Source organism: Corvus brachyrhynchos, unplaced genomic scaffold (genome assembly GCF_000691975.1).
Source record: "Corvus brachyrhynchos isolate BGI_N302 unplaced genomic scaffold, ASM69197v1 scaffold363, whole genome shotgun sequence".
Lineage (NCBI taxonomy): Eukaryota > Metazoa > Chordata > Aves > Passeriformes > Corvidae > Corvus > Corvus brachyrhynchos.
In genome coordinates this window covers 1797201-1811394 of record NW_008237404.1, presented here as the reverse complement: position 1 = coordinate 1811394, position 14194 = coordinate 1797201, and the positions used below count along the sequence as shown (strand labels likewise).

Below are 14194 nucleotides of genomic sequence, written 5' to 3'. Positions count from 1 at the left end.
AACCAAATCATTAACAAAAATATCTTCAGCAAGAAAAGCCTCCTTAGGTGTAAACCGACTCTAGTTAGCCCAAAACAAGCCACACAACCTTGGCAAGCAAGACTTTTATTTTGAACCTGAACTATCTTGCTAACTACTGCTATCCTGGAAGCCAAGGGTAAGAAAGCATAATAAGGACAGCAGCTCCCTTAATTGAAAAGCAGACTGGCCATTAGGAATGGCAGGGACACATTATCACCATGTGACACATTTATAAAAAAGATGAATAAAATACAGGCATGTGAGCTTCACATCCCAGGGCTTCAGTTACAGACTTTCTGTGGGTTATGTATGGACTGGAGCAAAATGCTAAACGTGGGAGGAGAAGAATCACACCACAAGAGAATTTTAAGAACAGGTTAACACATTTTTGACAGACAGCTGTCTAGGTATGACTGATCCTGCCTGCCTTTGGTCTCATCAGTAGATGAGGAAGCTCACTGTAAAAGCATCAGTTAAAGCACCAGCATTTTCAGGTAATCTAATTTTAAAAAATAATAATTTAGGACAATAAATCACTTTAGATCTAGAGTGATAACTTCTTATTTGTCTTAAACAAATGAGCTCATACAAGTGTGAAATCTGATGCTTCATAAATCAGTACCTCTTGAGTGACATGAAAGACTGCTGACCACATGATACTGTGCAAGTAAACAACACTGAGGTGAAATCCAGCACTTGGATGGAAACATTTTGTACTTTCCTACGTTTCATAAACATACTCTGTTAAAGAATCTGAGCAATAAAAATATCAAGTTACTGTCATTTTATACTGTTCAGGGTAAGTGACTGAATTACAAGTGTCTGTTCAACCTTTAGTAGAAAAAAGCAGGATTTGCGGAGGTACTAGTTTTCAGAACTACATTTTCTAAAATCAAACTTGCAGATTTGGGAGGGTTTGGGGGGTTCTGTGAAGGGCTTTTTGGCTGGTTTTTTATTTAAAACAAATACAGCAAATGAAGACAAGTTTTGCTTCATCTCCTGTTAGTATCATGGCATGAAAAGATCCACCTTTTTCCATGATGTTCACATATCCTACAAAACTTTCAAAAGACAGACAGACAAGTCGATCAGGCTGCTACAGATGAAGATCCTTTTTGTTCCCTCAGGAAAGGGCAGTAAGATCTCAAACAGGTTGAGTGACATCCTCCTCCCCATATCTTCTCCCAAAGAACTAGATTTTCTCTGTTTTCTTCTACCCTGACCCCATCCACCCTGAAAAACAGGGAGTGATATAGGAAAGGCAATGGAGACACAATACCGCCCCAGAAAAGGCACCAGGGAGCAGTGGAAGAGAACCTGAAGAGCAAGATTTGTTGTTGGGCAGGATGACAGTCTTGGCAATGACAACCTCCTGAAACAGGGACCAAAACCTTATTCAAGACTGTAATGGCAGATGACACCAGCTGTTATATGCACAGAATAGATGGGAAATGAATGTCAGAAAATTTGGAAGGATGTAAGTCCATTCAGCAGCAGCTCCACTGCAGTGACACTGGCAAGCTGTTTACCTAAACATCATCTTTCAGTTCAACTCAGACACGACTTCATGAAACATTTTACAGCAAGTCTTTAAGATCCGACCATTTCAATCTTTAAAATTAGAAGGAATTTTCTCAAAACAACTACAAAGACAGCAAGTCAGGTCACATGCTTAAAACCTGTTCCCTCAAAAGCCAAAAGAAAATTCCTGGTGCCTCAGGCCAGTGTTTAAGCTCAGTAGGGTAAAACCAGGCCTAAGGTTATATTTGCCCAGCTGAGAGCAAACAGACCCATGTTTGTCTGTCCAGGGCTCAATTCAGAAGAAGCCATGTTACTGCAATGCTTGTACACTCTGCCTGCCAGCAGTTTTGTTTTTACAGAGGTATGCGACTAACAGAGCCTCCAAACCAGTATGGTCTTCTAGCCTGTGAGCACAGGGCAGCTGAAGACATCTTCACCCACTGCCTGCAGACATTCCCTCATCCCCAGAAGCAAAAGGGTTCTTGAAAGCCGTCAGGAAAGACAAACAAAAGCTATGAGTAGAAACCGGTAACAGACAGTCAAAGACTAATTTTTATGACCAGAGACACAAGACACCTGTTGTCAAAGCTCCGGAGTCAATGCTGGTTTTGCACCCTGAGGCACAACCAGACTTTTTGAAAGCTGTTAACACTGTTTTTAAAAAATATGTCTAACTGGAAAAGATAAAGGAGCCAGCAAGATCTAAAAGATACCGGGTTGAAGATCTATCAGTGTCGTTATCACAAGCTTCACAGTCTGTCTGCAGGTGTAAGGGGGGAAGGAGGAGAGGGGGCAGAACACCCTCTCTTTTTAAAGGGGTGGGCAGGAATGAAGATACTGTTCTAAGGCTTTTAGGCAGTGTTCTTTTAAAAGTAAAAAGGATAAATACTTCAAGAACACAGGGTGAAAGTTAAAAGCTTTAACTTCATCCCTTTGCCCAGTCTGCTCTGTTCAATGCCACAGCACAACAGATGGGTTCAGAGATCACCTCTCAGTCACCTTTTCTGCCCATCTTCAACCAGCCCAGCCAGTCCTCACAACTCACCAGAATACACAGCAGCCCAGGTGTCAAGAGTAAGATCTTAGCAATAGTTAGCCATCTTATCTTCCTCTGACAGCTAGTAAACTCTCTTGTTCAGTTAGTAAATCGTTTAATTTAAAAAGCTCTGGCTTTATTTTACTAGTGTTGTGGTAAGAGATCATACAGGTGCTGCACTGACTTCTGTTGATGCCTTAGGTTTTAACTTTTATATTTTTCAAATTCTGTACTGTTTAGTGTGTAACTCTGAAAGTTTCTTGTAGCCTGTTAATTTCTGCTCTTGTGCTAGGTAGACATAACAAAGCCTCTCTGGGCCTGCTCTTCAAGGACACTTAGGCTGTCCTAGGCCCAAAAATATAAACCAAAGAGCCGCTAAGGGTGAGTAAGCTGAGGGGAAAACTGAAGCTTTAACAGGAGAATTAACCCTGCTATGCAAATGAACCAAACCTATAAAAGAGTGAAGAACTTGTGACCGGTTATCCATCTTGGGGTCCATTTTGGCAGTAGCCTCTGGCTCCCCAGGGGGTACCTTTGGAGGCCTTTCAAATAAATACCTACTACCTTTATTCCCTTACTCCTGTCAAGTCTCTGTTTCTAGGAGGTCTCTTAAGGCATCACTATTCAATATATTATTTATGAACTAGACACATTTCCACTCAAACCTGGTTTTAATATTCAAAGGAGTACTAAGATGTTCAATACCTAATAGTCACACAAGGATAGAAGACAAAAGTCATCATCTATTTATGCAGGAAAGCTAAGAGCACAACAGTAAGAAACATTTAACTCATCCATGATAGCCCATGACAGGGACATAATAGTACAAACATATCCATTAATTTATCTCCATGGAGTTTTCAGCTAATGGAAAAGTTATTTCAGAATTAAAGCTTCTAGTGATATAAAAACTTGCAGTGTACATTCACCTACATGCTACAGGTTACGACTCCAACTAGCACAGGAAAGTTCTGAGAAGTGAACCTGCATGAATACTCAGGTTGAGAGCAAAACATGGACTGCTTTCCTTCTGAAGTTGATGCAAAGCACACTACTCAAGACAAGTTACTTCATGAAAATGCTCAGGAGAGAAAATATATAACCTTTTAAAAGGTTCATGACATTACTTTTATGAATTTTCTTCTCAGTCCTCCTAATTATTTCTTGCATCTTTTTCCCGTTTATATCTTCACTGATATAACTTAGGAAGTTCCACTTTTTACTACTTTATCCCACCTGTTTTAAGTTACATCCTATGAAAATTACATAGAAGGCAACCGTCTGAAGAATTTACTCACGGACGGCAAACATCAAGAAGTTTTTTAAAGCTTTAAGTGGACTTATTCTATAAAGGCCGAATTTGAAAAGAAGTTAAGATTTAACCAACTGAAATCCAGGGTAAAGAAATGCAATTCTCATGAAAATTTTCAAATAAGATAATCAGTAGGTTATATAATTAAGCATGAAAATTGAATTCTCTATATTCAACTAACATAAATGCAACTAGTATTTTATTTTTTAAGTAACTAAAAGTCAGAACACTTGTACTCACAAGTTACAATTAGTACATTTTGTCCTTCCAGGTTCAAAGCTGTCCTAAAGCAGCGTTTCTTAAATTTAATATGGTTCAGCCATAATGTAGTCTGCTCAGTGCTGAAATAAGGCTGTGAGCCTAGAATTAAGATTGTTCCATTCTATTCCACCACCCTTCTTTCAAGAGAAAATTAAAGTCTATTTCAAATAAGTTGCCTGCCCAATTCCACTATGCATTTGTTAACAGTTTGAATCAAACCAAACTTTAATGGTATAGTTTGGAGAGTTGATACAAATAGTGCCAACCATGTTTCACACATTTGACTTGTTATCCATGGGCATACTGCAGCCATTTCATTTATTTTTATTTATATACTAAACAACTACATGTTTAGAGACATCAGAAGGGCTAAGGGAACATAAAATAGCAGCAGAAAGCTGGAGTTATCCCAGGTACATTGTTGCTGTTTGGAGACTATCAACACAACACTGCTGCCTTCAGCTACCTGAAAGGAACACACTGATTCTCTGAGGTGCAGGCCGATAGAACAGAAGGCAAGAGACTGAAGTTGCAAGAAGAGACTTCAACTAGATATTAGGGAAAAGTTGCACAATTACAGTAATCAAACATTGTAACAAGTTACCCAAAGAGACCAGAAGTGTTTATCCAAAACTCAGCTGCAAGAATTCTGCGCAAGTTGATGCAAGTTGGCTCTGCAATGGGTTGGGCCAGATGACTTCCACAGGTTCCTTCCAACATAAAATTACTTTGATTTTGCAACATTTGCCCAATGCCCATTTCGTAGATGAACTGATAGTGGTGGGGAAGGATGCAGCCCTCAATTTAATCTGACATGGCATGCAAGACCTTGCTCAAAAATCTTAAGATTTTGCCAAAGACCCTCTCTAACAGGACCAATAGCATACCAAAACTTGAAATGCCTGCCAGAGCAACAAGACCCAAGAATTCCATCACAGCTATGTTCAAAAGAAGATGGTAAAATAGAAGTCAGAATGCTAAAGAGATACAAAGCTGGCACTAAGAATGATCAGATCCTTACCGGTAGCATACGGAGAAAGTAGAGACGCTATATAGACATACCAGGTAGTAAGAAATGCTTGAAAGAGCAAAGGAAACAAGCAGAACTATGAGAATACTGGAAACAAGGCAGCAGCTTTCAGAAGAAGAAGGTAGGAAGAACGGTCAGTTCTTACTCACTGGAAAGGCTGGCCAGTGCTGTTTCACAGATAGCTGTGCCCTTTGTTACATCCATTCATAAATGACCTGAAAGTTAGCTCATGAAATTTAAGTTGGCCATCATTATTATAACCACAAACATTTGCAGAAGGACTTTACAAGACTGAGTGACTAGACAATAAATTTGCAAATTAAACTCAGCAGAAGGAGGCAATACATGCATGAACACAATACTATGAACTAACAAGTTCTGAGCTCATTAGCGATGAAAGAGTAAGATACTGAGGGTGACAATGTATAGTTTCATGCCATGAAGAAAAGGAAGTGAACACAAAAGAGTGTACCACTGTAAAAATCTAGAGTACATTCACACCTTGACTTCTGTGTGAGGCTTTGCCCTGCCTCCCATTCTCTCCTCCTCACTTCACCAAATTGGGAGGAATAAAAGGTCTGAAAGTCTGTCCTCTTTCAGTTTGATTTGTTATTAGGGTTGTGCTGCAGCTAATCAGACTGTGGGAATTTACAGCCTGATGCAGTGTAAGTTGTAAACTCTTGAGTGCAACACAAATACATGTAGAGACAGCTAATGGTACAACACTGGAATAATACTGGGGAGCCACGTAGGGTAGAAGATGCCAATCCTAATGAAAATTCATCCATACTTTATCCCAGAAATGGTCCCAGATTAGCCTATTCTCTGCACTACATCCAATCCAGTGAGCATATTAATAATTAAGCACCCACAAACTATCTAGCAGTTTAGCTTGTTCCCCATTCAAATTTTACTTAGCAGCACAGATTCCAAACCTATGTATCAACCCTGGTTTTAATACTCTAATACTCCAGGATAGCTGTGTTTCGCTACAGCACTCCCTCACAGTCAGAACAGCCAACCCATATGTCATACTCCCTGCCTTCACTGGGTACCTGGAAAGGAAAAAACACATTTTAGACCCAGCTCTAGAATGTGTGGTGCTCCCTAAGAGATAATCTGTCCCCAAAGAATCTCCTGCCCACCTTCACCTCACATTCATCTTTCTAACAGGTACAGTTGTTACTATACATGGAGGTCAGCAATTCCCTCTCAGCGTAGCTGCCAGCCTCTCCCCCCATAACTCAGAATAAACTTGCAAGGAATCTAGTGTAGGAAATTCTACACAGAAGCATGATCTCCCACATCAGGATACCAGGCTAGAAAGAACTTTAACAAGCACGACTGTATCTTTATGAGGTCAGGATGTTGAACTCTGCAGTGCCCACCTATTGCATGGCTCAGCTTTTGATCATCTTTCTAAACTGTTTGCTAGGAGTTGGAGCTGGCAAATCTTTGCTTACCTGAATGAAAGTAGCACCCTCTACTGCTGCCTTCAGGTCTGTACAAACGCTAATGAGAGCCAACTGCTGCTCCGCACTCAAAGCTCCTTTCAGGAATCCCGACTTCTCCGTCTCTTTCATTTGTTTGCTGACAGAAACAACATAGACACATTTAAACACTTTATCACTGTTAAGCCACTATCAATTATTTGAAAAACCCTATTTACAAACCATGTACTATAATATTTGCCATGCCACTGCACACATCTATATTCAAAAACACAAAGGTTAATTTCAGTCATTTCTCCTTCCTCCCCCATCTTATTAGAGGTTTTTCTTCTCTTCAAGCAGACATCTAAGATCTACTCCTAGATGCAAGACTGTCACCACTTCAAACTTGTTTTAACTGGTGCACAATCAGCAAGAGTTTTTTCCTGCTCATATTTAATGGGAAGCAAGGTGCCTTTAATATACTTCATCTAATTTTACGAACAGCTCTTTTGTTACACAGCCTCGCTGTAGAAACAGATTTTTACCAGTATAGAGATAAATAAACACATGTGATATAGCCAAGACTCCTTCCTAAAAACCCCATGCCACTACATTTTGGGGCTTTTTTAATGCCTACAGACCAAGTGTCAAAAAATTCAAGTAGTTACTAAACTTGAAATGAATGCTCAAGTACACACCACGGCTGGGACTGGACATGCCATTTTCTCAGAAAAGGTCTCTATAGGTTGAAGCCCTCGAACATCCAGAATAAGCAAGCCATTTTTCAAAACCATTATAAGCGACTTAGAGGAACAATGGCCACAGAAATTAGGTGGGATTAAACTGTCTGATCACAATCAACCTGAAGCTCTTTGATGTAGTCCTTATCATGGTTAAATCTGTTCAGTTTTCATCAGTTTCATCAAGCCAGAACTCCTCCGAGCCTTTGGTTATTAGTCAGCAAAAGCTGTTCATCCTCATGAAGACATGAGGAAATTGAGCTAATGAGTAGCAGCAGGAAAAAAAAAATCCTTTATTCTTCCTATCAACTTAATGACACAGCAAATGGATGGGTGAAAAGCACAGATTTCTACTTCTTAAGCAATCTATGGCAATCAATAGGAAACAGAAATCTTCAGCTCCCTTTCCCAAGCTCAGAGGGAATATATACCACAGCATGCTGGGCAGAAACTTCATTCAACACTTAAGGTTTCTAGCACTAAAGGTGCCAGTGTTTCATCTGTAAAGAAACAGGTGCCCTAAGATAGCATATCCAAACTTCTGGCTCCCTCACACCCTGTGAGGCAAGATAAGTAATTCAAAAGGTCTTAACAGTCCATTTATTAGAAGTTCATTTCCCAGGTGCTCTTGCCCAAATCCAGCATACTCCTGCTCGCATGCTACATATATTGCTTAAAAAAACCCCAAACCAAACTAAAAACACACACACAAAAAGTTACATTTGAAGAGATCATATCAGAATTACTTCCTTCATTCTTTGTTCACTCTCATTGCAATACTACATTTGTCTCATCCTCCCAGGTTCCCCAAAATGACAGTACATGATTGGTGACTGAGGGATTCAAAAGAGCTAGAGTCAGACTAAGAGATCTAGCTTCTATTTTTCTTCCCCAAGCTCTCACAGAAGCTTGCAGCACCCATCTCCTGTTTCATATCTTTCCTCCTCTGTCAGTGATAACCATTCTGCATTTCTGCTTTTCTGTCATAAACCATTAAGAATACACTGTGCACTGAGAATACCATTTCTTAGTTAACCTTCAAAACTATCATCTTCATCTTTGGAACTTGAGGCTGGATTGATTTTTTTTACTCCTAACAAAAAATGTTCCTGTTATCATAACCAATCTTCATGTTAGCCATGTATTTAAATCAGTTGAAGCATGGAGTAGGAATTATGTGCATTACTTCAATTTTGGCATTCCCTCCTGGAAAATTTTCATCTTTCACACCCTTTGCCAATCTACTTATTGACATTCTGATTGTTTTGTTCCACAAATAAATTTTAAGTCTTTCACACACTAAACCATCCTTATGTTCCCCTGGGGTATTACATTGCTACAGAACTATGGGAAACCAATGTTCCCTGATACTTATCACATATTAAGGCACAAAGGTTTGTACACACAGCAGTGCACCACTGACCTCTACTGGATGATTTTTTAATGAAGGCAGCCTAAATTTTTGGGGGATCATCCCTCCGATGACCCCAGTCTGAGGGGGTCATTGCAGCCATGTTCATAGCACACAGGGCTTCACTCTGCAGCTGTATTGTTTGTGCAGCTCAGAGAGCTTCACTCAATACCTGTAAGGTCTTTGAAGAATGAAGAATTCACATCCTTAAGGAAATACTACTTCCTTTTTGAGCTTCATCTACCTCCAGAGTTTTACTGTTGTACATGTCTGCCCATGTCAATGCTATTCTGGGAATTGGGCTAGTATTTGCTTCAGGATAAGGCATCCAATCTATGGGAACACTCCCAATCACATAAAATGCCTGGAATGCTTGTGGTTACAAATTCTACTCTAAGAGTCTTTACAGAAGGACCCTGAAGGCAATGCTAAAAACTCACCTTGTTCACACCCCACTTGCCTCACCTTTATCCACAGCTACTACTGGGCAGTTGTCGTATTCAGCACACACTGTTGCAACAAGAAAATACTTACTAGAATTAAGACCACTTAATCACAACCATATTGCCCACACTAACAAAAAGGGAAGGAAGAAAACACCAATCCTGTTCTTCACAGGTTCAGCCAGCCACTGTTACCCAAAGACGAGAACCATTCACCAGTCATAGCACTACCACTAATGCTGTCTGATAAATGAGAGGGTAGTCAGCATGGGGAAAGCAACAAACCAAAACAACACCAGTCCCACATATTTAGCCTGAGACAGAACAGACCAAGTAGGTTTTTGCCAAGCTTGAAAGCTTTCAGGAAAGGAAATAACACTGACTCCTTGGACAACCTGTTACTCTGCGTACCAGGCAAATGTGAGCACCATACCTGTTCTCAAAACACAGCTTTAGTAATTACACAAATCACTCTTACTGAAATCCCCCTAGCCGCCCAGGGGACTCGCTACCATGCAGGAATGAGGTGAAAAGACAACATTTCCTTTTGGAGGTGTTTTCAACTCCGGAACAGTCAGACAGAACCTTTGTAAAGACAGAATCTACCCCCTTCCAAAGCCTATCAATACTTTCTCTAGTTAGTTCTGCAAATGAAACAGTTTTGCCGAGCTAGTTAATTGCACTTTTGGGGGTGGTGGGTGGGCAGACATAAAATCAAAAGGTAGAATCAAACGTATGATTTAGCACAAGCTTGATGTGCCAGCATCAGGCACTCAGTATCAAACTATGTTCTGGAAAGAATCATCTAGTTAGAAGTTCTCCCCTCAAAGGAGATATATAAAACTATCAAGGAAGACCTAAGCCAAGCTGCATTTTGCCCTTGATATATATACAGTACCAACACAACACAGCAATATATAAGACAGACTGGAAGACTAAGCCAGCAAGCCTACTAATTAATCAATCTTTATCAGCAGCATAATTATGTTTAGAACAATAGCACAGTAACTACTTGAAAAAGTTTACATACTACAAGAATTACAAATTTATTTTTGGCAAAGCAGCATGCACTAAAACATTTCTGCATCCCATGTTTCAGGACTACTTTCAGGAATAGGATACTACCTGTTTTTCTAATTCTTATTATTTCAAAATTTATCAACAGTGGTTGAAGAAACTGCATAGCTCATGTTCTTGTCACAAAAACGATGTTTTCCTGGAACTAGGCTTTTTAACTAGAGTGCTACAACAGCCAAAATACACAAGTTAATTATAAGTTAAGAACATCTTATGTAAAAGGCAAAACCTGCCTTGAACTCAACTGAACTTGCCTTGAACTTATCAATGACTTGGATGAAGGGGCAGATGCCTCCTCAGCAAGTTCACCGATGACACAAAGCTGGGAGGAGTGGCTGGTACCCCAGAGGCCTGTGCAGCCCTTCAGAATGACCTTGACAGGTTGGAGAGATGGGCAGAGAGGAACTCTCTGAAATTCAACAAGGGCCACTGCAGTGTCCTGCACCTGGGGAGGAATAACCCCAGGCACCAGCACAGGCTGGGGGCTGACCTGCTGGAAAGCAGCTCTGTGGAGAAAGACCTGGGGGTCCTGGCGGACAACAAGCTGTCCATGAGCCAGCAGTGTGTCCTTGTGGCCAAGAAGGCCAGTGGGATGCATTAGGAAGAGCACTGCCAGCAGGTCGAGGGAGGAGATCCTGCTCCTCTACTCTGCCCCAGTGGGTGAGGCACATCTGGAATGCTGTGTCCAGTGCTGGGCTCCTCAGTACAAGAAAGACACAGAGTTCCTGGAGGGGGTCCAGCAGAGGGCTACGAAGATGATTAAGGTACTGGAGCATCTCTCTTACAAGGAAAGGCTGATGGAATTGGGCCTGTTCAGCCTCAAAAGAGACAACACAGGGGACCTCAATAATGTCTGTAAGTATCTGAAAGCGTCAAGAAATGGATCCAGGCTCTTCTCAGTGGTCCCAAGCAATAGGACAAGAGGCAACAGGCAGAAACTGGAACACAGAAAGTTCCACCTGAACACGAGGAAGAACTTCTTTACTGTGAAGTTAACTAAACACTGGAACAGCTTGCCCAGAAAGGTTGTAAGGTCTCTTTCCTGGAGCTATTCAAAAGCTGTCTGGATATAATGAGCTGTAGGAAACCCTGCTTGAGCAGGGAGGTTGGACTAGATGACCTCCAGTGTTCCCTTCCAACATTACCCATTCGGTGATTCTGTGCACTCCTATAGGAGAACACATGCAGGCATAGGACAGTACAGACCCAATCAAATGGCACTCTATCCTATTACAAATGACATTCTATGCTTCATGTTTTCAAGCTGAAAACCTTGGAAGGCTAAAATCCTCATCTTGCTATCAGAAAAAGAAAAAATGTGGGGCAAGTGCTGGCTTTAGTAATGAACACTACAAAACTGCCACCTAATAATCCAGAATCTCATCGTGGCTACCACTATGACAGCAACTCTGAAAAAAACCAAAAGTTTGTGTCATCTAGGTGATGCAATTCAGATGTTTGGTCTAACACCCACCTGGAAAGGGGAAAAAAAATTTAAAAAAACAAAAAAACCCCCAAAAAACAGATTTTCCCATTCTTTTGCTATCAAGGCTTTTTCAGCAAATCTCACTAGACATCACATACTGTTTAACTTCTGAACTCTGACAACTGACATGACCTACAAGGGCTTCCTGAAGTCATTCCTATTTGCTTTAAGCCTTGTTACAGAAAGCAATTAGGATGCAACACACCACAACCTTTTTTCAGGTGCAACCTGAAACAACCACAACCTTACACCCCACACAGCTGACACACAAGCTGACATATGTCACTCCAAGGCATCATGAAGGAAGAGCTGATGCATTTAGGTTGATGCTAATTGTGAAGTCATCTGAAGTTCAGCATTAAATGCCGATACAGCAACATAAGGTTGTGTACAGAACCACTTTATAAATGCACTTTCACCCTCTCTCACAGGCAGATAAAAGCTGTATTTCCAGGCCCAGTAAGAAGAGGGTGCATAGGACCAGTTAGACATCTTCCTTCTAACAGAAGAACCAGGGGTCAATCAAAGCAACTTAGGAGCCAGGTTCTAAACAAACACAAGGGAATGCCTCTTCACGCAGCAAGCAGTAAACCTGCAGAACACAAAGTCCTTTGGCAAGGAGGCCACAAAAGGATTTGTATCAGCTCAAGGGAAGGTTAGAGAAATACTCGGAACAAATGTAATTAAGAGTGACTGAATAGATAATTAACTTGTTGGCATTGAAGGCTGGGGGAGGAGAGCAGCCAGGACATGAACTTGTAACTCTTGTAGTGTGAAAAGCACGAGGCTTTAGCCACAGCACGGCAACAGAAGAGGGCTGGAGGCCTGCTGGCCTCAACCAGTGAGAGTGATCTTACGTTCACACCCTCAAACCGGCACTCCTAAAGATGCTCTCCACTTTAACTATAGCTGATCAAATGACACTAGCAACCTGTTCTAGGACTCAAAAATATCAGTTTTAAAGTTTAAAAACTAGTTATAAAATACTAATCATTGTAGCAGGCCTTCTCAGCAATCCACCTTAACCCACCTCCACTTTGAAAGAGTCTTTGTTGCCTCTCTGCGTAAAAAGTCTTATGTTCATATATTTTAAAGCTAGCCTATAAATAACCTAATGGTGGTAAGTATTATTTTAAAAAATTGAATTTAAACTTAAGCTCTTGAATAACTTAAAAATTAAATTTCCCTTCAGAAGTGTCAGTGACACTTGGAAGCACAGTCCTTCTGACCTTAACAGGACCTGTACTTCTAATTTAAAGCCTTCTTCAGAGCCTAAAATCTGTGCTCCCTGAAATAACAAGATATGGCTATTCGTTCATAATTACAAAAAACCCACAGTTTCATTCCAACCCCAGTTATTTCAAGTCAGGTGACCTACCGAATATTTTCCAGTGCACTTGTTAGCTGCTGTTGCGCAATATCATAAAGTTTCACTTTGAAGCCTCCAGCAGCAAACACCATGGCCCAGCTGCAACCAATGAGTCCACTGAAAAGAAAAAGAAATAAATATCAGCCAACTAATAAACCAGCATTTAATAGGGGGAAGGAGGTCTTGAAAGCATCACAAAAATGAAAACAGAGCTTGGACTCTTCGATATTTGATAAAAAAGATCATTTACAAATTGATGAGAAGCAAATCTCTCTAGCAGAAATACCTTTTGCTGGCTGTGTATAGCAACTTCTCTGAAAGCTGGAAGGAAAAAAATGGGGAAGAAAAAACCCAAAACAAAACAGAAAAAGGAGAGCAGGATAGGATAGGATAGGATAGGATAGGATAGGATAGGATAGGAGCAGGATAGGAGCAGGATAGGAGCAGAATGGGAGCAGGATAGGAGGAACCACTACTTTGGGACACTGCACTCAATCACCAACAGTTTTGTCAGCCACAATCTTAACCTGGAGTTGGTTAATGGATTCATACTAAAGAGATGAAAAAAAAAAAAAAAAAATTATTTGTTCAGTTCATAGTCTGAAGACAGGCAGCAGTCCACTGGTCCAAGGGTGCAGGATCCTGCTTCAGAGATGATCAGAAAACCCAAGGCCCAGCTACTGAAGTCACAGCGTCCTCAGCAATTCAGAAAGTACCACAAGCACATGAACAGGGAAAAAACTCTCAACTGAACATGGGTTTGATATTATTTTTCCATCTAGCCACCTCTAGCACTACTTTTATTTTTAGATGAAGCACTTTATCATGCTGGATACACACAGGAACAGCCTGCCTACATCGTTTGGTGAAATCATATTACTGAGCAATACATAGAAGAAATCTGTAGTAACTGACAATCTTACTACATCTTTTAAAGCTATGCAGGTTTTAATTTTGTTATATGTGTAGCAGGCAGCAGCCTTTTCAAATGGAAGCACCAAGGCACAGTGTCACAAGCTTACATAACTTGAAATCACAAAAAAATTAGGAAAAA

General features: G+C 40.6%; 1 protein-coding gene across 1 annotated transcript in view; it reads right to left on the bottom strand.

Moving 5' to 3' along the window:
• Positions 1-13278, bottom strand: part of CRYL1 (crystallin lambda 1) — a 55461-nt gene extending 42183 nt beyond the window's left edge. Inside the window, exons 1-2 of the mRNA XM_008630993.2 lie at positions 13150-13278; positions 6645-6771 (exon numbers count right to left, since the gene is read on the bottom strand). Of these exons, the coding sequence (XP_008629215.1) occupies positions 6645-6771; positions 13150-13232 (210 nt within the window). The 5' untranslated portion in view covers positions 13233-13278. The remainder of the gene's footprint in view (positions 1-6644; positions 6772-13149) is intronic.
• Positions 13279-14194: the final 916 nt, after the last annotated feature.